Source organism: Salmo salar, chromosome 03 (assembly GCF_965601325.2).
Source record: "Salmo salar chromosome 03, fSalSal1, whole genome shotgun sequence".
Taxonomy (NCBI): Eukaryota; Metazoa; Chordata; class Actinopteri; order Salmoniformes; family Salmonidae; genus Salmo; species Salmo salar.
The window spans coordinates 57,042,874-57,070,158 of record NC_138293.1 but is presented as its reverse complement, the minus strand read 5'-3'; the positions used below and the strand labels follow the sequence as shown (position 1 = coordinate 57,070,158).

The window sequence follows — 27,285 nt, the reverse complement described above, 5'->3', positions numbered from 1 at the left end:
AGCTCAATGTGCTGCATGTGTGTGCGTGCATGCCTCCACAGCAAATTGGCCAGTGTTATCTAGTGTTGATTCCATAATCAAATATACAATGCATTCAGAAAGTATTCGGACCCCTTCACTTTTCCCACATTTTGTTACATTACAGCCTTATTAAAAAATGTATTAAAATAAAATGTTTTTCCTCATCAATCTACACACAATACCCTATAATGACAAAGCAAACGCAGGTTTTTAGATTTTTATTAGCAAATGTATTAAAAATAAAAACACTGAAATACATTATTTACATAAGTATTCTGCTATTCTAACTCTCAACAGTAAGTTGAAACCCCGACTAAGTTTCTAAAAAATGAATAATAATAATTTGGGTCGGGGGCCTAGTGGCTGGGGTTGCCTAAGCGACCGTTTTGTGTCATGAGCCTCCCCTGCTCCGCTCCACTTTCTCTCTCTCTCGCTCACTCTCTCTCTCTCGCTCACTCTCTCGCTCTCTGTGCATTGTTGTCAATTCAGTTTGGTAGCCTGGTGGTTGTTATCATATCAGTCATTGTTGAGGCCACCTGCCGCTGTATGGAAGCTCTACCAAATAGTTCAAACAACGTAGCGTAACAGAGTAGTGCAAGTATTGGAGATGTTGAAAAGAGAAGAGGGAGTTCTAAATCGGAAATAACAGTGGGGCTCCACTTGCCAACAAACCAGCATGGCTAGACTTTACCGGCAAGGGAGGTACTGTATTTTTAATGACATTCTCTCTTTCTCTCCTGCTCTTTCTCTCCCTCTGTCTCACACTTTCTGTTTTTCTCTCCCTTTCTCATTTTACAGTATATGGTAATGTTTGGATGCATTGTATTTTGAGGTACATGTTTGTTTAATAAAAAATATTAATTAGCTAGCACTGTAGATTTATTTCTATTAACTTTTACTTTCATGTGCTCATGTGCACCTGCTTTGAGGTGCATTTGCTAAAGGGTATTTCAACATACTCTTTATTACAACAGCATATTTCAGTGTTAACATAGTAAAACACAACAATTTTATCTAGCATTCAGGTTCCTTTAGGACATCATAGACATCTTTGTTACTGGTTGTACAATCTTCTATTGGTGTGTAAAGCCTAGACTTCCTGGTAAAAAAAAATCTATGCTATCATGTCAACTCCATTGCGGTCAACCCGAACTGCTGCTGTGTCAACCCAACTGACGATTAAAAACTGACGGTTAAATTAACTCAACTAACTTGGTCAAAATGACCCAGCGTGTGTTCTGTCCAATATTTACCCAGAGCTGGGTTACCAAATAACCAAATTGGGTTGTTTTTAGCCCAGCATTTTTTAGAGTGCACAAACAGACCTGCACAGTCTATAGACTCCCTATGATGACAGCTGAAATTGAGTTGTGGGTGATTGAACTGGCCCTACTGCTCAGTTCAACTTCCCTTTTCTTAAGGCAAGCCTTACAGTCAACCGCTGATAGGCACTCTGTCACATTTCCACATTAACACAGGCTGTGACACCATGGGGATATTTTTGGCTAGCTACGTGTGGTTAGTTAGCTAAACAATGTCACTTTATGTAATGTTTACATACCCTACATTACTCATCTCATATGTATATACTGTACTCTATACCATCTACTGCATCTTGCCTATGCCGTGCGGCCATTGCTCGTTCATATATTTTTATGTACATATTCTTATTCATTCCTTTACACTTGTGTGCATAAGGTAGTTGTTGTGAAATTGTTAGGTTAGATTACTTGTTAGATATTACTGCATGGTCGGAACTGGAAGCACAAGCATTTCGCTACACTCCCATTAACATCTGCTAACCATGTTTATGTGACAAATAAAATTTTATTTGATATTTCATGGGCTCTGTGGGTCATTCTCTGAGTATATTGTGGACCAGGAGGTGGGGTTCATATATATGATCTGTTTTTATGTACTAAGTTGAGGAGACTAAATTACTTGGTGTTACCTTAAATTGTAAACTGTCATGATCAAAACATAGATTCGGTGGTTGTAAAGATGGGGAGAGGTCTATCCATAATTGTCACGGATACTTAGGGCAGGAGGAAGGAGCAGAGTCAAAAGCAGGAGACTATTGTCCGGTAGGCCGAAGTTTATTCACAACCAAAACACAAGGTGATCAAAAAGGCACAGGGAGCTTACAATACCCCCAAGGGAAACAGGTAATCCACAAAAAGGGATAATACGCACGGGGCGCATTCCGGCTGGAAATAAATACTCCAATAACAATGCTGGAGAAAAAACACCACTGCCCGCTGACAAACAAACAATCCCGCACAAAACACAAACCCAAAGGAACAAACTAAATACCCCCCCCCCCCCCCCTACTAATGACAGAAAAGGAAACAGGTGCGGACCTAGACAGACAAAACACAACGAACACAGAAACATAGATCGGTGGCAGCTAGTAGACCGGCGACGACGACCGCCGAGCGCCGCCCGGCCGAGGAGGGGCACCATTTTCTGTGGATACTGTGACAATAATAGAGAGATGCTCTGCTTTTTTGGCCCCAAGCTCCAAAAATCAAGTCCTGCAGGCACTCGTTTTGTCTTATCTTGATTGTTGTCCAGTCATGTTGTCAGATGCTTGCTCTTCATTGTATTCAAAGGGCTAATATAAAAACTATACAAGCCAGTCTATCTTGGCTAAGAGCTGAGGAGAGACTGACCACATCACTTCTTCTTTTTATAAGAAACATTAATGTATTGAAAATTCCAAGTTGTTTGCAAGTCAACTTACACACATCTCTGACACACACACTTACCCCACCAGACATGCCAACCAGGGGTCTTTTAACAGTCCTCAAATCCAGAACAGAACAAAATCAAGAACCAACCTATACCAAGATGGAGTAGCAGTGCAGATGTGTTTGTCGTTGTCCCATGTAAATGTTGTATTTTTTAATCTTTTTTTTGTATATATTTTAATCTCTTTTTCCATTTTTTTAATTAAATATACGTTCCGGCAACCCGCCTCACACAATGTGATACGGATCTGCTATTTTTAGACCTTATAGCTAGAACCTCCATCAGAAACTAGCTGTCAGATGCTAACCAGCTAATTAGCTACTAGCTATTTAGTCATTGTTAGCAACTGCTAGCGGCCTTTACCTCTAGCTCAGACACCAGACGCTTTTACCCTGGATAATACCCGCCAGTCTGCACAGCGCGATATCAACCCTGAGCATACCGGACTGCTTTTCTCCACCATTACTCCAGATTACTCCATTACTGGACCATTACTCCAGATCATCGCAGCTAGCTAGCTGCTACCCAGTGGCCCAGCCCCAAAGCTAGCCTTTGAGCCAGGCCCATCTCCCGGCCTGCTCAGTGGACCCTATGATCACTCAGCTACACAGCTGATGCCTCCCGGACTCTTCATTAACACGACTAGAAGTCACTACATCGCCGGATTCCTGCGTAAGCTCTGGATCTTTGCATCGGATCATCGCAACTAGCTAGCTGCTACCGAGTGGCTATAGTGGCTAATGCCCTTGTCCCGAAGCTAGCACCAGTTAGCCTCGAGCCAGGCGCATCTCCCGGCTAGCAAACGAAATTACTCCAGCTACAATACCTCTTTTGCCAATTGGCCTGGACTCTTTGACGACACGGAGCCCCGCCGATCCATCACGACTGGTCTGCCGACGTAATTCCGTCCGATGTGCCCTCAACCGGCCTTTTCCGGATGTTGCTGAAGACACTTCTGCTAGCCCCGGCCTGCTAACTTCATGAACGCCATGTCTCCCGCTTGCTAGCGTAGTAACGACTTCCCTGTTTCATCTATTGCTGTTCACTGGACCCTATGATCACCTGGCTACGTAGCTGATGCCTGCTGGACTGTTCATTAATCACGATACTCCATTTTGTTTATTTTGTGTATCTGTCGGCCCCAGCCTCGAGCTCAGGCCCTGTGTGTAGTTAACTGACCCTCTCTGCCCATTCATCGCCATTTTACCTGTTGTTGTTGTCTTAGCTGATTTAGCTGATGCTGTCTTACCCATTGTTGTCTTAGCTAGCTCTCCCAATCAACACCTGTGATTGCTTAATGCCTCGCTCTCTAATGTCAATATGCCTTGTATACTGTTGTTTAGGGTAGTTATCATTGTTTTATTTTACTGCAGAGCCACTAGCCCCTCTCAACATGCCTCAGATACCTCTTTTGTCCCACCTCCCTCACATGGGGTGACCTCACCTAGCATAACTAGTGCTTCCAGAGATGCAACCTCTCTTATCGTCACTCAATGCCTAGGTTTACCTCCACTGTATCTGCACCCTACCATATCCCTATCTGTACTGCCCTCCCAAGCAAAAAGGCAGTAACTCCTTATAGCGTGGAACTGAGAAAAATGGCTTCAAAGTTTTTTAACTGTCCAGCCAAATTAATTATAGGGAGATCACTGGAGATCTGTTGCCTTACAATGAGCAATTTTTTTAATTCATGTTGACCCTGATCTCTGACATGACCTTTGACCTTTAAACGGCAGTTACTGCCTTCTTCCTTGGCATGATATATTATAAATTGCAGGGTAATACCAAAGCAAAGAGCAGTATCTGCAATTTTCATTTGTTAGTTTACTATACCTCTCATTTATGCTATTAATACAAGAGCAGTGTAATTGCATCCTTTGTTTCTTCCACTAAGATACCAGATGAATTTACATAGAGATGTAGGTTCTGCGTCAGTCACATTACATACTGTGTTTGACAAGTAGCCCATGTCTTGTTATAAGAATAAATGTGAAAATCAGCACTGCAATTGTTTGAATTACATGAAATGATTACATGTCTTGTAATCTATAATGATTGAACATGATAGAAGTATAACATAGGGTAATACAAATGATAAAAAATGACCATGAGATTGCTAATAAAAACATTTTATTAGTATTTTTTCAAATGACACTTTTGAATGAATAAATACATAACAGCTTTAAGAATAAATGTTAAATATATTTACTTATTCATAAGAGGACACAAATGACATTTAGCTACAATTGATAAAATGCTGAATAGTTACATTTCATTTTTAAGGAACATTTCGTTTTTAAGTAAAACATCTTCAGTGCTTTTCCATATCACTCCTCATCCTCAACAATGCTGTTCACAGCCAAGGCATTCCAGAACTGCCTTCGATTTGCAGGCATCAGAGGACACAGCTTGGTGATTATGTCCATCTTCTTGGACTCTTCTATCCCTCTATCCTGTGTACGTAGTGTCGAAGGTGTCTCTCGAGTAACTTTCTTCATGATAAAGTCAAGCTCTGTGAAGTCCTTTTCTTCATGGGAGACTTTGCAGTAGAGGCTCCTGGATCCACGCCTCAACTGGATCTCAGCCATCTCTGCCAGCTTTGGTGCTCCTGCCTTCTTCAGCTTGACGATGGAATGGCCAGATTTCCATGCCAGGATGTTTTCCTTTTTCATTTCGACCACCTCCACCTTGCCTGCATTGAAAGTGGCGACCACATGGAGGTAGTCCCCGAAGTCGTACACCACACTTCCTGGTCGTTCTTTCATTTCCTGTTCCACGCCATGGTGGAAACTGTCTGCACTCATGAAGGTGTGCTCTGGCTCGAAGAACTTGAGGGTGATCTCCTCCATCAAAGTTGAGTCAGCATTGACAACACTCACCAGAGATGTTAGGAGGCACCAGTTTTTGATTTGAGAAGTGCTGTTATCCACCGAATACACTGCATGCTTGACATCTCTCTCCCTCTCCAGTGCTGTTACGTAAGATGAAGTAATCTCCTCTGCCTTCCGACCAGCTGTTCCTTCATGCCATACCACTGACATTGTTTTCTACTTCTTTTGAGACTTCTTTCCAATGGTGGCAAATGTCTCGTGATAGCATTGTTCACAAGAACAATCGTTACCTGTTGTCACACCTGGCATGCGAGGGAGCATGATGACTTTTGTATATCAACGCTCCTCACAGACCAGTCCTCAGGCCAATCTTTCTGTGCATCAGCCTGGTAATGGCTTCTGCTCTGCCCTGCAGACTTCTTATGTTCCTCATATTTCATACATTGCATGCAGTCGGGGATGGTGATGGTGAATTCAGGTGCTGCATGGCTGTTGTCTTGGCAGGCTTGGGTTTCCATAGCCTCATTCTCCCTGTGCTCCATCTTCAGATGATGACCCTGCACCAAACAGAGCTCGCACTCCTCCTCTCCAAGCTTCACATAGCTGATGTTCCTTCCCTTTACCGCCTTGCGATAGGTTTCGTAACCATAGCTGGCATCTTTGTTCTTCTCCTTGTAGTCATTATGCATGAACCGAATATTGACGTCACTAGGGAGGTATAGGCGATGTGGACATGCTTTTGTCTGAGGTGGTTGATTTCTGGATGGAAGGACTCAATGTGTTGCAGGATTGGATTAATGTTCAATTTGCTCGCTGAAGCTTTCTTTCCCCTCTGATCCTTTGGTGGAATCAGTTTGGTGGTGATTGACTTACCCATCATCGTGACAATCAGCCTGTCATTTTTGGGGTGGTAGCCCAATGTTGTCAGAAAAAACACTTTGCACACCTGTTGTGCAGAACCGCTCTGGTTTGGAAGATGGTACAGAAATGACCTGCTGCGTCGACTGTCAGCGCCAACAGTGATATTTTTCTTAGATTGCTGTGCCTTCATGTGGAAGATTCATGTCCTCTTCTCCTTATACTTCATCTCCCAATACTTTTCGCATATTTCCTTTTGCCTACCCTCTGAAATATTCTGAGTACATTGCCTCTTGTATTTGGGACCACATGGCTTACCCATTAGTGAAATCTTGGATTTCTTGTTTGATAGGTTGTCTGGAGTTGTGTCCACGGGCTCAGCTGCCACTTGTGCTGGAACATCCAACTCTGAAGGTGGATGATAATCTTCATCATCATCATTGGAAATTGATTTCTCATCTGATAGACTGATCAAATCAAATCAAATCAAATCAAATGTATTTATATAGCCCTTCGTACATCAGCTGATATCTCAAAGTGCTGTACAGAAACCCAGCCTAAAACCCCAAACAGCAAGCAATGCATGTGAAAGAAGCACGGTGGCTAGGAAAAACTCCCTAGGAAAAACTCCCTAGAAAGGCCAAAAACCTAGGAAGAAACCTAGAGAGGAACCAGGCTATGAGGGGTGGCCAGTCCTCTTCTGGCTGTGCAGGGTGGATATTATAACAGAACATGGTCAAGATGTTAAAATGTTCATAAATGACCAGCATGGTCAAATAATAATAATCATAGTAGTTGTCGAGGGTGCAACAAGCACGTCCGGTGAACAGGTCAGGGTTCCATAGCCGCAGGCAGAACAGTTGAAACTGGAGCAGCAGCACGGCCAGGTGGACTGGGGACAGCAAGGAGTCATCATACCAGGTAGTCCTGAGGCATGGTCCTAGGGCTCAGGTCCTCCGAGAGAAAGACAGAAAGAGAGAAAGAGAGAATTAGAGAGAGCATATTTAAATTCACACAGGACACCGGATAAGACAAGAGAAATACTCCAGATGTAACAGACTGACCCTAGCCCCCCGACACATAAACTACTGCAGCATAAATACTGGAGGCTGAGACAGGAGGGATCAGAAGACACTGTGGCCCCATCCGATGATACCCCCGGACAGGGCCAAAACAGGCAGGATATAACCCCACCCACTTTGCCAAAGCACAGCCCCTACACCACTAGAGGGATGTCTCCAACCACCAACTTACCGTCCTAAGACAAGGCCGAGTATAGCCCACAACGATCTCCGCCATGGCACAACCCAAGGGGGGGGGGGCGCCAACCCAGACAGGAAGACCACGTCAGTGACTCAACCCACTCAAGTGACGCACCCCTCCCATGGACGGCATGGAAGAACACCAGTAAGCCAGTGACTCAGCCCCTGTAAAAGGGTTAGAGGCAGAGAATCCCAGTGGAAAGAGGGGAACCGGCAAGGCAGAGACAGCAAGTGCGGTTCGTTGCTCCAGCCTTTCCGTTCACCTTCACACTCCTGGGCCAGACTATACTTAATCATAGGACCTACTGAAGAGATAAGTCTTCAGTAAAGACTTAAAGGTTGAGACTGAGTCTGCGTCTCTCACATTGGTAGGCAGACCATTCCATAAAAATGGAGCTCTATAGGAGAAAGCCCTACCTCCAGCCGTTTGCTTAGAAATTCTAGGGACAATTAGGAGGCCTGCGTCTTGTGACCGTAGCATACGTGTAGGTATGTACGGCAGGACCAAATCGGAAAGATAGGTAGGAGCAAGCCCATGTAATGCTTTGTAGGTTAGCAGTAAAACCTTGAAATCAGCCCTTGCCTTAACAGGAAGCCAGTGTAGGGAGGCTAGCACTGGAGTAATATGATCACATTTTTTGGTTCTAGTCAGGATTCTAGCAGCCGTATTTAGCACTAACTGAAGTTTGTTTAGTGCTTTAGAGCATTGCAGTAGTCCAGCCTAGAAGTAACAAAAGCATGGATTAATTTTTCTGCGTCATTTTTGGACAGAAAGTTTCTGATTTTTGCAATGTTACATAGATGGAAAAAAGCTGTCCTTGAAACAGTCTTGATATGTTCTTCAAAAGAGAGATCAGGGTCCAGAGTAACGCCGAGGTCCTTCACAGTTTTATTTGAGACGACTGTACAACCATCCGGATTAATTGTCAGATTCAACAGAAGATCTCTTTGTTTCTTGGGACCTAGAACAAGCATCTATGTTTTGTCCGAGTTTAAAAGTAGAAAGTTTGCAGCCATCCACTTCTTTATGTCTGAAACACAGGCTTCTAGCGAGGGCAATTTTGGGGCTTCACCGTGTTTCATTGAAATGTACAGCTGTGTGTCATCCGCATAGCAGTGAAATTTAACATTATGTTTTCGAATGACATCCCCAAGAGGTAAAATATATAGTGAAAACAATAGTGGTCCTAAAACGGAACCTTGAGGAACACCGAAATTTACAATTGATTTGTCAGAGGACAAACCATTCACAGAGACAAACTGATATCTTTCAGACAGATAAGATTTAAACCAGGCCAGAACTTGTCCATGTAGACCAATTTGGGTTTCCAATCTCTCCAAAAGAATGTGGTGATCGATGGTATCAAAAGCGGCACTAAGATCTAGGAGCACGAGGACAGATGCAGAGCCTCGGTCTGACGTCATTAAAAGGTAATTTACCACCTTCACAAGTGCAGTCTCAGTGCTATGATGGGGTCTAAAACCAGACTGAAGCATTTCGTATACATTGTTTGTCTTCAGGAAGGCAGTGAGTTGCTGTGCAACAGCTTTTTCTAAAATTTTTGAGAGGAATGGAAGATTCGATATAGGCCGATAATTTTTTATAATTTCTGGGTCAAGATTCGGCTTTTTCAAGAGAGGCTTTATTACTGCTACTTTTAGTGAGCTTGGTACACATCCGGTGGATAGAGAGCCGTTTATTATGTTCAACATAGGAGGGCCAAGCACAGGAAGCAGCTCTTTCAGTAGTTTAGTTGGAATAAGGTCCAGTATGCAGCTTGAGGGTTTGGAGTCCATGATTATTTTCATCATTGTGTCAAGAGATATAGTACTAAAACACTTTAGTATCTCCCTTGATCCTAGGTCCTGGCAGAGTTGTGTAGACTCAGGACAATGGAGCTTTGGAGGAATACCCAGATTTAAAGAGGAGTCCGTAATTTGCTTTCTAATGATCATGATCTTTTCCTCAAAGAAGTTCATAAATGTATTACTGCTGAAGTGAAAACCATCCTCCATTTGCGAATGCTGCTTTTTAGTTAGCTTTGCGACAGTATCAAAAAGAAATTTCGGATTGTCTTATTTTCCTCAATTAAGTTGGAAAAATAGGATGATCGAGCAGCAGTGAGGGCTCTTCGATACTGCACGGTACTGTCTTTCCAAGCTAGTCGGAAGACTTCCAGTTTGGTGTGGCGCCATTTCCGTTCCAATTTTCTGGAAGCTTGCTTCAGAGCTCGTGTATTTTCTGTATACCAGGGAGCTAGTTTCTTATGACAGATGTTTTAATTTTTAGGGGTGCAACTGCATCTAGGGTATTGCGCAAGGTTAAATTGAGTTCCTCGGTTAGGTGGTTAACTGATATTTGTCTTCCGACGTCCTTGGGTAGGCAGAGGGAGTCTGGAAGGGCATCAAGGAATCTTTGGGTTGTCTGAGAATTTATAGCATGACTTTTAATGCTCCTTGGTTGGGGTCTGAGCAGATTATTTGTTGCGATTGCAAACGCAATAAAATGGTGGTCCGATAATCCAGGATTATGTGGAAAAACATTAAGATCCACAACATTTATTCCATGGGACAAAACTAGGTCCAGAGTATGACTGTGGCAGTGAGTAGGTCCAGAGACATGTTGGACAAAACCCACTGAGTCGATGATGGCTCCGGAAGCCTTTTGGAGTGGGTCTGTGGACTTTTCCATGTGAATGTTAAAGTCACCAAAAATTAGAATATTATCTGCTATGACTACAAGATCCGATAGGAATTCAGGGAACTCAGTGAGGAACACTGCATATGGCCCAGGAGGCCTGTAAACAGTAGCTATAAAAAGTGAGTGAGTAGGCTGCATAGATTTCATGACTAGAAGCTCAAAAGACGAAAACGTCATTGTTTTTTTTTTTGTAAATTGAAATTTGCTATCGTAAATGTTAGCAACACCTCCGCCTTTGCCGGATGCACGGGGGGTATGGTCACTAGTGTAACCAGGGGGTGAGGCCTCATTTAACACAGTGAATTCATCAGGCTTAAGCCATGTTTCAGTCAGGCCAATCACATCAAGATTATGATCAGTGATTAGTTCATTGACTATAACTGCCTTGGAAGTGAGGGATCTAACATTAAGTAACCCAATTTTGAGATGTGAGGTATCACAATCTCTTTCAATAATGGCAGGAATGGAGGAGGTCTTTATACTAGTGAGATTGCTAAAGCGAACACCGCCATTTTTAATTTTGCCCAACCTAGTTCGAGGCACAGACACGGTCTCAATGGGGAAAGCTGAGCTGACTACGCTGACTGTGCTAGTGGCAGACTCCACTAAGCTGGCAGGCTGGCTAACAGCCTGCTGCCTGGCCTGCACCCTATTTCATTGTGGAGGTAGAGGAGTTAGAGCCCTGTCTATGTTCGTAGATGTCTAAGGCTGTGTTAACAAACCTCCAAACGAGCTTCAATGCCATACAACACTCCTTCTGTGGCCTCCAACTGCTCTTAAATGCTAGTAAAACTAAATGCATGCTCTTCAATCGATCGCTGCCCGCACCCGCCTGCCCAACTAGCATCACTACTCTGGACGGTTCTGACTTAGAATATGTGGACAACTACAAATACCTAGGTGTCTGGCTAAACTGTAAACTCTCCTTCCAGACTCACATTAAGCATCTCCAATCCAAAATTAAATCTAGAATTGGCTTCCTATTCCACAACAAAGACTCCTGCAATCATGCTACTCATACCCTCATAAAGTCCTGCAATCATACCCTCATAAAACTGACTATCCTACCGATCCTCGACCTAGGCGATGTCATTTACAAAATAGACTCCAACACTCTACTCAGGAAGCTGGATGCAGTCTACCACAGTGGCATCCGTTTTGTCACCAAAGCCACATATACTACCCACCACTGCGACCTGTATGCACTCGTCGGCTGGCCCTCGCTACAAATTCGTCCTCAGACCCACTGGCTCCAGGTCATCTATAAGTCTTTGCTAGGTAAAGCTCCGCCTTATCTCATCTCACTGGTCACCATAACAACACCCACCCATAGCACGCGCTCCAGCAGGTATATCTCACTGGTCATCCCAAAAGCCAACTCCTCCTTCAGCCGCCTTTCCTTCCAGTTCTCTGCTGCCAATGACTGGAACGAATTGCAAAAATCGCTGAAGTTGGAGACTTATATCTCCCTCACTAACTTTAAACATCAGCTATCTGAGCAGCTTACCGATCGCTGCGGCTGTACGTAGCCCATCTGTAAATAGCCCATCCAACTACCTACCTCATCCCCATATGGTTTTTATTTACTTTTTTGCTCTTTTGCACACCAGTATTACTTCTTGCACATCATCATCATCTTCACAACTATCACTCCAGTGTTAATTTGCTAAATTGTAATTACTTCGCTACTATGGCCTATTTATTGCCTTACCTCCTTACTCCATTTGCACACACTGTATATAGATTTTTCTATTGTGTTACTGACTGTACTTTTGTTTATCACATGTGTAACTCTGTGTTGTTGTTTGTGTTGCACTGCTTTGCTCTATCTTGGCCAGGTCGCAGTTGTAAATGAGAACTTGTTCTCAACTGGCCTACCTGGTTAAATAAAGGTGAAATAAAAAAAGAAAGCATACTGTACTTTATTGAGCTATTATTGCTTGGAACTCCCTTCCATCTCATATTGCTCAAATTAACAGCAAACCTGCTTAAAAAAACAGATACAGCAACACTTCACAACACCTCTCCCCTATTTGACCTAGATATGTTGTGTGTATGTATTGATATGTAGGCTATGTCTGCCATTTTAAAATGTATGTAGTTCTGTCCTTGAGCTGTTCTTGTCTATTGATGTTCTCTATTATGTCATGATTTATGTTTTGTGAGGACCCCAGAATGAGTAGCTGCTGCTTTAGCAGCAGCTACCGTGGATCTTTATAAAATAACAAAACTATTATAGGCCTATGTAGCTGTGAACTTCCTCTAAGGTTGCATCCCTAATAGCACCCTATTCCCTTTATAGTGTACACATTTTGACCAGGGCCCATAGCACACATTGTCTGTTCCCCTTTTCCCATTTTCCCCGGGACTTTCCAGTTTGGTCTGTTTTTCATTCTGACTTTCATGGAAGCTTGTGTTGTTGACGGTTGCTGTTAGCCAAATACCTTGTCAGAGCAAATGTACTTATTTCCAATGCGCAACATTGTAGCCTCTGCATTCGTGTGTGTGGGCAGGGATGTTATGTAATGATGATAATTTTTCCCAGACACAATACTAGCACTGTAGGACTGCCCAGGTAGCCTATCCCCAACCTTTGTAAGGAAGCAGCACACCGGAGGATCAGGTGTGTGTGTGTTACCCGAAGCCAGAGGACCAGAAGGAATGAGCAGAGCAGCAGGTTGGAGGGTATGTGGGTAAGGGAAGGGGGACAGGAGGAGGGGGAAGGTTTGGAGAAGGAAAGTATTGTAGTGCACTGTGCACGGAGTAACAGAGAAAAGAGGGTGACATTTGAGCATGGTGAGTGGGAGAGAATAGCTTTCATTGTACAAAAGGGCACTGGGCTGGCTCTCTCCAGAGGATGAAGCTGAGACTTCCTTGTCATAGACTAATGTTTAATGTGTAACTTCTATGACTTTTATGATATCCTTGTCACTTTTATGACATCCTTGTCACAGACTAATGTTTAACATGTAACTTCTATGACTTTTATGATATCAATCCTCCACTGCCTTTCTGCACAGTTGTAAACAGTCCAAGGTCTCATTCACATTACCCAGGAATGAACATGTGATGTGCCACCACATGCACCCTCAAATATCTTAACTTTCAGTCACTCACCTACAGTACACAAATTCCATGTGTGACCAATCAGCAGAATTTCACTCACTGGGGATCAGTAAGGAGGAAGATGTAGTCACATTTACCAGCATTAATGCTCTGAATAGGGGCCCAACCCTAAGGTGTGTGCTGCAATGATGATTGTACCCAGTATCACATGCCCTTCTTTATCTTTACACGTCTAAGTAAACTCCTAGAGCAGCAGGGTTACGCTCAAACAAAATTCTTGGCTAAAAACAATTCAATTCGGATCATTTGGTAACCCAGCACTGGGTAAATTTTTGACAGAACACACAGAAATTGGCAGGTGACAGAAATTTGACAGAAATTGGCAGGTGTTCCTGTAAGTGTACACAGTAGACTGTGTACACACAGATTGGAGAAAAACTGTACAAAAAGGACCTGACTCTTGACATTATTACCTATCTGTCAGACATTAACATTTCATCATACATTTCAATACACTTTGATGATTTAATAATTATTGTTAAAATTCTGTCTTCTTGCTCCATATAAAAGTCACATGGAATGAGATATGGAAACAGGTCATTCCATTTTTTATTGTTATTTTAGCAAGTTGTAGTGGGACGTTTCATGTCAGGATGTATCAAATAAGGTGGGTGACTGAAGGGATGACATGCATTACAGTTTGGGCCTGCTGTATTTATGTGACAGTAAAAACATGCTCCCCATGAAGGGTTTGAGAGAGTGATATATTAAACTTGTGCGTTACTTTCTATCTACATGATGTGTACAGTATATATGGTAAACTTTATTTGAAGGGTCTGTAATAAATCATTTCTAAGGAATTTATAAGTTGTGTTTTCAGCATTTATTAATCATTACTCCCACATGTATAAACCATTTACCAATCATTAGTAAAGTTATAATGGTGCCGGAGGAGATGGCTGTCCTTTTACAGGCTCCTAACCAATTGTGCTATTGTATGTGTTTTTTCGCGTTATTTGTAACTTATTTTGAACATAATCTTTCTGCCACTGTCTCTTATGACCAAAAAGAGCTTCTGCATATCAGAGCAGTGATTACTCTCCTCGTACTGGATAAAGATTTTTTCTTTAACGAGTCGGATGTGAATGATTTACTTCAGACACCGGACAAGGCGCAAATCCCTGTCGTTCGCATGAAGAAGAGACGGAGATACAGGGGTCGTAGGTCGGGGTGCCTTGTAAGAATTCGATGGTGAGTGGGTAACCCGCCTCTACCATCAGTCCTACTAGCCAACGCTCAATCATTGGATAATAAACTGGATGAGCTCCGATCAAAACTATCCTACCAACGAGACATTAAAACTGTAATATCTTATGTTTCACCGAGTTGTGGCTGAACAACGACATGGATAACATACAGCTAGCTGGGTTTTCAGTGCATCAGCAAGATAGAACAGCTACCTCCGGTAAGACAAGGGGTGGTGCTCTGTTTCTATTTGTAAATAACAGCTGGTGCTCAAAATCTAATATTAATGAAGTCTCTAGTTTTTGCATGCCTGAGGTAGAGTATCTCATGATAAGCTGTAGACCACATTACAGCTACATTTGAATTTCTGTACAAAATGGTATATCATACACTGCATTTGAGGAAACAATGGGAAAGTAATTCTGCTTTGAAAGTTGATCAACTTGTCAACTTCCTTTTGAGAAAACTGTCTTTCAATGTTTTGGTACTACTATTGGAGAGCCCTTGTTTGTCTATACCCATTCAGCATTGTTCACATCCTCTTAAGCCTTAGCCCCACCCATCTCTTTAAGGGTTGATCCGAGCGTTCTGTACTAACTTGCCAGCTACTTCCAGACATCTAAGAGAGAGAGAACAGCTCACTGAACATTACTCGCCCTAGCAGAGCTGGTTAGGCTGTTATGTTATCCAGAGCGTTGGTGACTGCAACTGTGCTGTCAGATTGTCCGTTTGTATATTCAGAGTGTTCCGATGGCATTGAGGAGTACACCACATCAGTCACTGGCTTCATCAATAAGTGCATCGATGATGTCGTCCCCACAGTGACTGTACATACCCCAACCAGAAGCCATGGATTACAGGCATCATCCGCACAGAGCTAAAGGCTAGAGCTGCCGCTTTCAAGGAGCGGGACTCTAACCTGGAAGCTTATAAGAAATCCCACTATGCCCTCCGACAAACCATCAAACAGACAAAGTGTCAATACAGGACTAAGATTGAATCGTAATACACCAGCTCCGATGCTCGTCGGATGTGGCAGGGCTTGCTAACTATTGCAGACTACCAAGGGAAGCACAGCCCTGACCTACCAGATTAGCTAAATTACTTCAATGCACGCTTCGAGGCAAGCAACACTGAAGAATATATGAGAGCACCAGCTATTCCGGACAACTGTGTGATCACGCTCTCCGTAGCCAATGTGAGTAAGACCTTTAAACAGGTCAACATTCACAAGGCTGCAGGGCCAGACAGATTACCAGAACGTGTACTCCGAGCATACACTGACCAACTGGCAAGTGTCTTCACTGACATTTTCAACTTGTCCTTGACCGAGTCTGTAATACCAGCATGTTTCAAGCAGACCACCATAGTACATCACTAGGGCCAAGCATCCTGCCATCCATGACCTTTATACCAGGTGGTGCCAGAGGAAGCCCAAAAAATTGCCAAAGACTCCAGCCACCCTAGTCATAGACAGTTCTATCTGCTACCACACAGCAAGCATTACCAGAGCGCCAAGTCTTGGTCCAAAAGGCTTCTTAACAGCTTCTAACCCCAAGCCATAAGACTCCTGAACAGCTAACCAAAAGGCTACATGTACTATTTGCATTGAACCCCTCCCCCCATTTTATGCTGCTGCTACTCTCTGTTTATTATCTATGCATAGTCACTTTACCTCTACCTACATGTACATATTACCTCAATTACCTTGACTAACTTGTCTCCCCGCACATTGACTCTGTAACGGTACTCCCTGTATATAGCCTCACTACTGTTCTTTTTTTGTTGCTCTTTAATTATTTGTTATTTTTCTTTATTTTTATATTTTTCATTTTTATTTTTATTTGTTTATTGTTTACTTCAGGTTATTTAGTAAATACTTTCTTTTTTAGTAAATACTTTTTAAATACTTTAACACTTATTTTTTCTTAAAACTGCATTGTTGGTTAAGGCCTTGTAAGTAAGCATGTGACAAATAACATTTGATTTGATTTAGATTTATTTTCCCTAATCTAAAGTGGACGCTATTTTCACTTTAGAAATACTTTAGAAATGTTTTGAGTGACCAGTGCAATTTCTCCCAAAAAGATGGTGATACCATTGGTAGACATTCCTGCAGTACCTGGTAAAAGAATAAGCCCACAACACAGGATGTTTAAGGAAATATATATACATCTGTGAATAACTAGCTTACTAAAATGTACTAATGTGGGAGTAATGATGAATAAATTGTGAGAAAATGGTTTGTAAATGCCTTATAAAGTCCTATCAAATGGTTTATTATGGACCAGGTCAGGGCTTTGTGATGGCCACTCCAATACTTTGACTTTGTTGTCCTTAAGCCATTTTGTGACAGCTTTGGAAGTATGCTTGGGGTCATTGTCGATTTGGAAGACCCATTTGCGACCAAGCTTTAACTTCCTGACTGATGTCTTGAGATGTTGCTTCAATATATCCACATAATTTTCTGTCCTCATGATGCCATCTATTTTGTGAATTGCACCAGTCCCTCCTGCAGCAAAGCACCCCCACAACATGATGCTGCCACCCCCGTGCTTCACAGTTGGGATATAGTTATTTGACTTGCAAGCCTCCCCCTTTTTCCTCCAAACATAACGATGGTCATTATGGCCAAACAGTTCTATTTTTGTCTCATCAGACCAGAGGACATTTCTCCAAATAGTACGATCTTTGTCCCCATGTGCAGTTGCAAACCGTAGTCTGGCTTTTTTATGGCAGTTTTGGAGCAGTGGCTTCTTCCTTGCTGAGCGGCCTTTCAAGTTATGTCGATATAGGACTCATTTTACTGTGAATATAGATACTTTTGTACCTGTTTCCTCCAGCATCTTCACAGGGTTCTTTGCTGTTGTTCTGGGATTGATTTGCACTTTTCACACCAGAGTACGTTAATCTCTAGGAAACAGAGCGTGTCTTCTTCCTGATGCGGTATGACGGCTGCGTGGTCACATGGTGTTTATACTTGCGTACTATTGTTTGTACAGATGAACATGGTACCTTCAGGCATTTGGAAATTGCTCCCAAGGATGAACCAGACTTGTGGAGGTCTACAATTTTTTTTCTGAGGTCTTGGTGGATTTCTTTTGATTTTCCCATGATGTCAAGCAAAGAGTTTGAAGGTAGGCCTTGAAATAATCCACAGGAACACCTCCAATGTCACATCCTGACCAAAGTAAGATGTTATGTTCTATGGTAGAGTAGGTCAAGGCGTGACGGGGTGTTTTGTGTTTTTCTATGTTTTCTATTTCTATGTTCTTAGGTTCTAGTTTTTATATTTCTATGTTGGTTTGTTTGGGATGATCTCCAATTAGAGCCAGCTGGTCCTCGTTGTCTCTAATTGGAGATCATACTTAAGTAGGGGTTTTTCTTCCTGGGTTTGGTGGGTGATTATTTTTGAGTAGAGTTTGTTTCTCCTCTGCGTCATGGTTTGTTGTTTTGTGTATTCAGTTCATTTATGTACTGCATAGTTTCACAGAGTAAATCAAATGTGGAATGAGACACGCTGCACTTTGGTCCTCTTTTTTTGACAGCCGTGACATCCAATTGACTCAAATGATGTAAATTAGCCTATCAGAAGTTTCTAAAGCCATTACATCATTTTATGGAATTTTCCAAGCTGTTTAAAGGCACAGTCAACTTAGTGTATATAAACTTCTGACCCACTAGAATTGTGATACAGTGAATTATAAGTGAAATAATCTGTCTGTAAACAATTGTTGAAAAAATGACTTGTGTCATGCACAAAGTAGATGTCCTAACCGACTTGCCAAAACTATAGTTTGTTAACAAGACATTTGTGGAGTGGTTGAAAAACGAGTTTTAATGACTCCAACCTAAGTGTATATAAACTTCCGACTTCAACTGTATCTTGGATAAAGCCAAAACAACAATAAGTAATCAGTACAGTGTACAGTTCTTTTCACAAACACAGCTTAGAATGGCTTACCTTCAAACCAACTTCTGTTTATGCACGAGTAGTGTCAGGATCCATGTCAACCATTACGTGCCAGCTCTTACAAAGACAGTACTTCCCACGACTTGAAGACCCCAATGTCTTCATACTCACCTTTCACTGACCAGCAGCACTGCTGGCATTAGCTGGTGGATGAAACATCATTCTACTCCAGCACCAAAGGCATCATGATGTAACAATATTACAACAGTACTAAAGAAACGTGAGATTATTTATTTCAATGAACAGATTAATTGGTCACCTTTGGGTTATAGCCTACAGTGTAATGTTATGAAACGTAGACAATTAAAAATATCTACTGTAGGCTACTAGTAAATATTCATACATCATACAAAACTGTCACTAATCCTTTCAGATTTTCAGGGTAGAGGGGGAAATAGGGGAAAACAGTAAGAGCTGGAGTGATTGAATTAACAAGTGAGTCTCACAGCAAAGCTGCAGACATAGCAATCCACTGCCCAGATTTCTCTCGCTTATGAGACTGCAGTGATGACATATTTCGTTATGTGATTTGGTTCACAATGGAATGGAGAGGTCTCCATTCTGATAGACCATTTCTTGTTAGATTAAAAATAACGTCATGGTATTTAAACTCAGCAAAAAAAGAAATGTCCCTTTTTCTGGACCGTCTTTCAAAGATAATTCGTAAAAATCCAAATAACTTCACAGATCTTCATTGTAAAGGGTTTAGACACTGTTTCCCATGCTTGTTCAATGAACCATAAACAATTAATGAACATGCACCTGGGGAATGGTCATTAAGACACTAACAGCTTACAGACGGTAGGCAATTAAGGTCACAGTTATGAAAACTTAGGACACTAAAGAGGCCTTTTTACTGACTCTGAAAAACACCAAAAGAAAGATGCTCAGGGTCCCTGCTCATCTGCGTGAAAGTGCCTTAGGCATGCTGCAAGGAGGCATGAGGACTGCAGATGTGGCCAGGGCAATAAATTGCAATATCCGTACTGTGAGCGCTACAGGGAGAAAGGATTGACAGCTGATCGTCCTCGCAGTGGCACAACCTGTGTAACAACACCTGCACATGATCGGTACATCCGAACATCACACCTGTGGGACAGGTACAGGATGTTACCAACAACTGCCCGAGTTACACCAGGAACGCACAATCCCTGCATCAGTGCTCAGACTGTCCGCAATAGGCTGAGAGAGGCTGGACTGAGGGCTTGTAGGCCTGTTGTAAGGCAGGTCCTCACCAGACATCACCGGCAACAACGTCATCTATGGGCACAAACCCACCGTCGCTCGACCAGACAGGACTGGCAGAAAGTGCTCTTTACTGACGAGTCACGGTTTTGTCTCACCAGGGGTGATGGTCGGATTCGCGTTTATAGTCGAAGGAATGAGCGCTACACCAAGGCCTGTACTCTGGAGCAGGATCGATTTGGAGGTGGAGGGTCCGTCATGTTCTGGGGCGGTGTGTCACAGCATCATCGGAATGTGCTTGTTGTCATTGCAGGCAATCTCAACGCTGTGCATTACAGGGAAGACATCCTCCTCCCTCATGTGGTACCCTTCCTGTAGGCTCATCCTGACATGACCCCCCAGCATGACAATGTCACCAGCCATACTGCTCGTTCTGTGCGTGAATTCCCGCAAGACAGGAATGTCAGTGTTCTGCCATGGCCAGCGAAGAGCCTGGATCTCAATCCCATTGAGCACGTCTGTGACCTGTTGTATCGGAGAGTGAGGGCTAGGGCCATTCCCCCCAGAAATGTCCAGGAACTTGCAGGTGCCTTTGTGGAAGAGTGGGGAAACATCTCACAGCAAGAACTGGCAAATCTGGTGCAGTCCATGAGGAGGAGATGCACTGCAGTACTGCAGCTGGTGGCCACACCAGATACTGACTGTTACTTTTGATTTTGACCCCACCTTTGTTCAGGGACACATTGTTTCCTTTCTGTTAGTCACATGTCTGTGGGACTTGTTCAGTTTATGTCTCAGTTGTTGAATCTTGTTATGTTCATACAAATATTTACACGTTAATTTTGCTGAAAAAATACTCAGTTGACAGTGAGAGAACGTTTCTTTTTTTGCTGAGTTTATAAGCAGATAGTAACCAACCCAGTTTCCCACCTGTTTTGCTTATTCCCAAGATTAACCCTACACCGCCATGCCCAGCATGCAAAACGAGGTTAAAGTGAAAGTAGCCAGAGTGCCTGCAGTCCATGTAGGAAAACCACATGCAAAAAAGGCAGTTGGAGCACTTGTAGTCTTTCAGTGAGCGGTGGCTTTTAATTGAAAATCCAAACAGGTTAACAATACAGGACGAGTACTCAAAAAATATGAAATTGGAAATTGAACTCCCTTTGGGTTTTGTATGCTATTTCTGGACTGTTAAGGGTGCTACATACTTTATGCAAATGCAGCGGTGGAGTGTCATTTTCTATGTTGTTCTACTACTTTTGTTCAGGGCTCACATACACAACGCTCTGTTTCCCAGCTAGTGTAGCGTTGTCTGTGTACTGTTGTTTTCTGCTGTTTTCCTGGGTGGTTTCTTCTGATTTCTTGGTTAGTTTCTTCTGATTTCCTGTTTAGTTTCTTCTGGTTTCCAGATGCTTTTGTTTTACCAGTGTCATTTTTTAACAATGGGTGATGAGTAAAAAGGGTTCAAATCTACTTCAGTGGTGGAAAAAAGTATTTGATCCCCTGCCGATTTTGTACGTTTGCCCACTGATAAAGAAAGGATCAGCCTATCATTTTAATGGTAGGTTTATTTGAACAGTGAGAGACAGAATAACAACAACAAAAAATCCAGAAAAACGCATGTCAAAAATGTTATAAATTGATTTGCATTTTAATGAGGGAAATAAGTATTTGACCCCCTCTCAATCAGAAAGATTTCTGGCTCCCAGGTGTCTTTTATACAGGTAACAAGCTGAGATTAGGAGCACACTCTTAAAGGGAGTGCTCCTAATCTCAGCTTGTTACCTGTATAAAAGACACCTGTCCACAGAAGCAATCAATCAATCAGATTCCATACTCTCCACCATGGCCAAGACCAAAGAGCTCTCCAAGGATGTCAGGGACAAGTTTGTAGACCTACACAAGGCTGGAATGGGCTACAAGACCATCGCCAAGCAGCTTGGTGAGAAGGTGACAACATTTGGTGCGATTATTCGCAAATGGAAGAAACACAAAAGAACTGTCAATATGCCTCGGCCTGGGGCTCCGTGCAAGATCTCACCTTGTGGGGTTGCAATGATCATGAGAACGGTGAGGAATCAGCCCAGAACTACATGGGAGGATCTTGTCAATGAGTCGTCTTCCCTGTGGCTCAGTTGGTAGAGCATGGTGTTTGCAATGCCAGCATGGTGTGTGCAACGCCAGGGTTGTGGGTTCGATTCCCACGGGGGGCCAGTACAAAAAAAATGAAATAATGTATGCATTCACTACTGTAAGTCGCTCTGGATAAGAGCGTCTGCTAAATGACTAATGTAATGTAAATGATCTCAAGGCAGCTGGGACCATAGTCACCAAGAAAACAATTGGTAACACACTACGCCGTGAAGGACTGAAATCCTGCAGTGCCCGCAAGGTCCTCCTGCTCAAGAATACATATACATGCCCGTCTGAAGTTTGCCAATGAACATCTGAATGATTCAGAGGACAACTGGTGATAGTGTTGTGGTCAGATGAGACCAAAATGGAGCTCTTTGGCATCAACTCAACTCGCCGTGTTTGGAGGAGGAGGAATGCTGCCTATGACCCCAAAAACACCATCTCCACCGTCAAACATGGAGGTGGAAACATTATGCTTTGGGGGTGTTTTTCTGCTAAGGGGACAGGACAACTTCCCCGCATCAAAGGGACGATGGAAGGGGCCATGTACCGTCTAATCTTGGGTGAGAACATCCTTCCCCCAGCCAGGGCATTGAAAATGGGTCGTGGATGGGTATTCCAGCATGACAATGACCCAAAACACACGGCCAAGGCAACAAAGGAGTGGCTCAAGAAGAAGCACATTAAGGTCCTGGAGTGGCCTAGCCAGTTTCCAGACCTTAATCCCATAGAAAATCTGTGGAGGGAGCTGAAGGATTGAGTTGCCAAACGTCAGCCTCAAAACTTTAATGACTTGGAGAAAATCTGCAAAGAGGAGTGGGACAAAATCCCTCCTGAGATGTGTGCAAACCTGGTGGCCAACCACAAGAAACGTCTGATCTCTGTGATTGCCAACAAGGGTTTTGCCACCAAGTACTAAGTCATGTTTTGCAGAGGGGTCAAATACTTATTTCCCCCATTAAAATGCAAATCATTTTATAACATGTTTAACATGCGTTTTTCTGTTTTTTTGTTGTTATTCTGTCTCTCACTTTTCAAATAAACCTACCATTAAAATTATAGACTGATCATTTATTTGTAATTGGGCAAACGTACAAAATCAGCAGGGGATCAAATCCTTTTTTCCCCCACTGTATAGGTCATGCTTTTGTGTTTTTTGTTATGCCAAATTGTTGTTTTATTTTATGTAAATAGTTATTGATGAGCATGCATACAATGCCAAAACAACCGGAATGATTATGTGGGCCTAACTGTTAAGTAACTAAGGAGTTTGTAAACTTCCATTTAGCTAAAGCGTTTTGTATATGTATCTGTTTTTCAGGACAAAGATGCGACGACACAAGGTCTTTCTCTTTGGCGCATTGGCCTTGTGTGTCCTCTACCTGCTGCAATACTGCAAGGCCCTCCACCACATGCTTATGCTGACAGAGCTGTATACCTCCTCCGTCAACCTCGAGGCCCTGGGCTTCCTCTGGAGAGGGAATGTTCGCTCAGAGATGAAGCCTCTACCTGGGTCTCGACCCTCCGACACGGGCCTGTGGGAACCAGGGGATGACCGGGAGGACCAAGGGAATGCGAAGGTGGGGAGACGGATTGGGCATGGCGGTGAGGTGAGGGGGCAGATGACACGACTTTCCCTATACATTGTTATGGGTCTATATGACATTGTCATTGATATGTTTGATTTTCCTCCTATTGTTCTCCCACTCAGGACCAGTGGGGTAAGGAGCAGCCTGACTCAGGGAATGTAAACAGAATGACGGTCACTCTCCCAGACCCCAAAGGACCATGGGGGGAACTTCACAAACGGAGCATCCATCTTCACGATGACCCCACCTCGTTCTTTGTGCGCACCAAGTCTGGAGCATATTGCTTCAGAGAGGGAACGGAAATTGCTTTTCTCAAAGACGACTCGGGACAAAGGGTCCAAGCAGCTCGAGAGGGCCAGCGTAAGATCCTGCATGCACAGCAAGAGGAACCCAAGTCAGCCCAGGGGAAATCAGCCCGGGGGAAAAGGCTGGTGAAGTGTATGTGTCGCCAAGGCTGGCACGGTCCTCACTGTGGCATCCCCACCATGGTGCAACACTCCAACCTTCCCAATAAGGGAAGTCTGATGCCCAGGATGGTTCCGCGGAGGGTCATCAATGCCATTAACATCAACCACGAATTTGACCTCCTCCACGCCCGCTTTCACGAGCTGGCCGACACTGTCGACCTCTTCCTGGTGTGTGAGTCAAACTTCACGGCCTATGGAAATTCCAAGCAGCTGCACTTCCTGCGCCTCCTGCTTAACGGAACCTACAACTATATACGCCACAAGATCCTCTACGTCTTCCTTGATCACTTCCCTAAAGGTGGCCAGCAGAACGGGTGGATCGCTGACGACTACCTGCGGACGTTTTTAAGCTATGACGGGATGTCCAGGGTACAAGGCACCAGGCCGGATGATGTCTTCCTCATCAACGATGCAGATGAGATACCGGCCCGCGAGGGCATCCTCTTCCTCAAACTCTACAATGGTTGGACGGAACCTGTGTCCATCCACATGAGAAAGTCCCTTTATGGTTTCTTCTGGAGGCAGCCCGGGACCCTGGACGTCCACTCCGCCTGCACTGTTGCCATGCTTTTCGCCGTCTACAATGGAGACGGGATATCACTGAGGCGCAGGGATTACTTCTCCATGCCGGGTTTCCGGAACTATCAGAGGGAGAGTGGACGCATCCTGGTGCAGTGGTCTATTGGGAGCCCCGTCCACTATGGAGGCTGGCACTGTTCCTGGTGCTTCAGACCAGAGGGAATCTCCCACAAACTAATCTCTGCACAGAATGGAGACTTCCCCCGCTGGGGCGACTACGTGGAAAAACGAGATCTGAACTACATCAAGGGCTTGATCCAGACTGGAGGATGGTTTGATGGCTCGGTGGGGGAGTACCCACCCACAGACCCTAAAGAGCCTATGTACGCACCCAAATATCTATTAAAGAACTTTCAGCTGTACAGCTACGTACTTGAGAACCCATATGCCTGAATCTGGTAGAAAACCGGTGAGAATTATTTTCTCATTGTTGATTTCAATGGAAGGATTATTAACTTCAAGGGGTGTTGTCTGAACACAACTATGAAACCTCCACCTGCGAATCTGATTGAAGGGCAGGCCCTCCACTTCCTGTCTGAAGAAGAAGTAGCTAGTGGTTGAGAGGGGGTGTAATGAGGGACATCTGAGACTCATTCTATCCGATTCTATCCCTTTTCAATCACAATATTTAAATGATAGTTTAACAAGTTTTGCGTTTCCAGAGACCTTTGTGAAGAAAGAGACCTGAAAAACGATCAATGCACTTTTCTGTGGGGGTGGTAAAACTGTGTTACTGTGCTGAAATGGTTGTTCGAACAACATAGGGAAATATAGTGGGAAAGGGAAAGTCGGTTTTATATTGTTTAATACATATCCATGTTTCCCTCACTAATGTGGGCTTATTTTAGCCGTCGCTTAATTTGACTACACAACTTTCTCATAGCCTTCTTGTAAACAGATTGTTTATGGTTTACAGGTGAATAAATGTGAGGCCAAAAAGCATATGTAATTAGAACCATGAAATCATGCCAAACAATTATCACATTACTTTTAGACATTTGTGTAATTTGTATTCATTGTTCATTGAGAGAGAAAATTCTTGAGAAACAAAATCCATTTCTTCTGCTATGGTCTAGTGATTCACATCACGTCTGGTAATTCAATCTGTTCTAGACACTCAACTTGACATGTATATAAGCCAACGCAATGGTTTCCTTGGTTTTGTCCTTAAAAATGGATTACAATTCTTCAACAACCAAATAATGGACATGATAATGATATTCCTACAGATCTTAGGGACATATCCCTGTGAATAGGATGTATAGCAATGACAATTATTAATGTATTAGTGCTTAGTTAAGAAACAACAGACTGTCTGCCATCAATCGGATCAGCCTTCGATACGCTGCAAGTAATTTGTTCCTGCCTGAATTACAATAGAGTACACTGAGAGGCCTATTCAACAGAAACTAGTGAGTCAACAAAAAAATATATATAATTATGTGGTGAATATCTTAGTTTGTTCTTGTTTCGCACTGTAGACATTGTTTTGTTGAGTAGCTATATGAATCCAAACCTACTGGCAGTAAAAGCAGTAACAGGACGACATAAAGACAGACAAAAGTGCATAAAAAGGAGTAATTTATTAGTATACTTTTACTTAAATTTTGAGTAATTTATTACATGTACTACTTTATTAATCATGCATCTTTATTTCCAGATAACCTTCCTAATATTGTAAGTTTAAGACTGCTGTTTACTGTTGTTAAATCTTTGATAGATTTTATGAAGCCATGATCCTGACCACATGTCAATGTGGACACTTTTGTTCAGAATTGGCATTAGCACTACTTTGGCTTGGGAGAATACTTTGGGAATAAGGGGATAATAATAATTTATTGGTGTATTGACAATGTTTCTCATGGGAATCTGATGCTTTATCGATTGATGCTCTGACTTGCAGTTTGCACACAATCTCTCACAGCCTTTAAAACTACTTACTCTGAACTCTGATACACCTCTTGTTTCTCAACACCTCTCGTTCCGCAATCCATGTTTTGAATATTTATGCACTCAACTTTTTTTTCAACCTCTGCCCTATTGTGTGTGTATGTGTGTGTCCGTGTGAGTATGTATTTTATCTATCTTGTTAGAAATTATTGTAAAGGTGCCCCTTTTCGGTATCTTTCTATCTGGAGTCCACATGATGAAAAGTGGGACTTGCACAGTGGCTACATTTAAAGGCCAGAATCTCAGGAATCTTAGAGAATGGCATGTGAATGGCATGAATCGCAACTATACAAACTGCACTGTTGTTCAAGGTCCACAGCATGTTTACAGAAAAAAAAATTGCCTTGGATGTTGTTGACTTTGCTTTTTTAGGGGGATTTATTTTGTAATTTCTGGATGGTGTCCAATATTTTTTTGTACAACTATGAGGTACCGCTCCTGTGTTCTAACTTAAAAAAATGTATTGTTGAAATAAAAATCAATAACTCATCTTATGTGACTTATTTTGAATCTTGTGCAAGTCCTGAGTCTTTTCCTTCATCAATCATTCCACTATATATTTTTATTGAACTAGTACGTCCCAATGTGGTTCATTTTTCAGAAATAGCTGTTCAGTTGACAAGAGTCAAAGTTAATGTGTTTATTACCTAGCATTACCTACCTACTATACT

The 27,285-nt window shown here is 42.8% G+C and overlaps 1 protein-coding gene across 2 annotated transcripts; it reads left to right on the top strand.

The window, feature by feature from the left end:
- Positions 1-495: 495 nt before the first annotated feature.
- Positions 496-27,104, top strand: LOC106600880 (beta-1,4-mannosyl-glycoprotein 4-beta-N-acetylglucosaminyltransferase). 2 transcript variants are annotated; one of them, XM_014192627.3, is made up of 3 exons: positions 496-723; positions 23,351-23,609; positions 23,741-27,104. In XM_014192627.3, the coding sequence occupies exons 1-3, from the start codon at positions 698-700 to the stop codon at positions 25,055-25,057; spliced, it is 1,602 nt and encodes a 533-aa protein (XP_014048102.1). In that variant the 5' UTR covers positions 496-697; the 3' UTR covers positions 25,058-27,104. The 2 variants fall into 2 exon arrangements, with proteins under 2 accessions (XP_014048102.1, XP_014048101.1); XM_014192626.3 differs by having other exon boundaries at positions 23,351-23,639.
- The last annotated feature ends 181 nt before the right edge of the window (positions 27,105-27,285 follow it).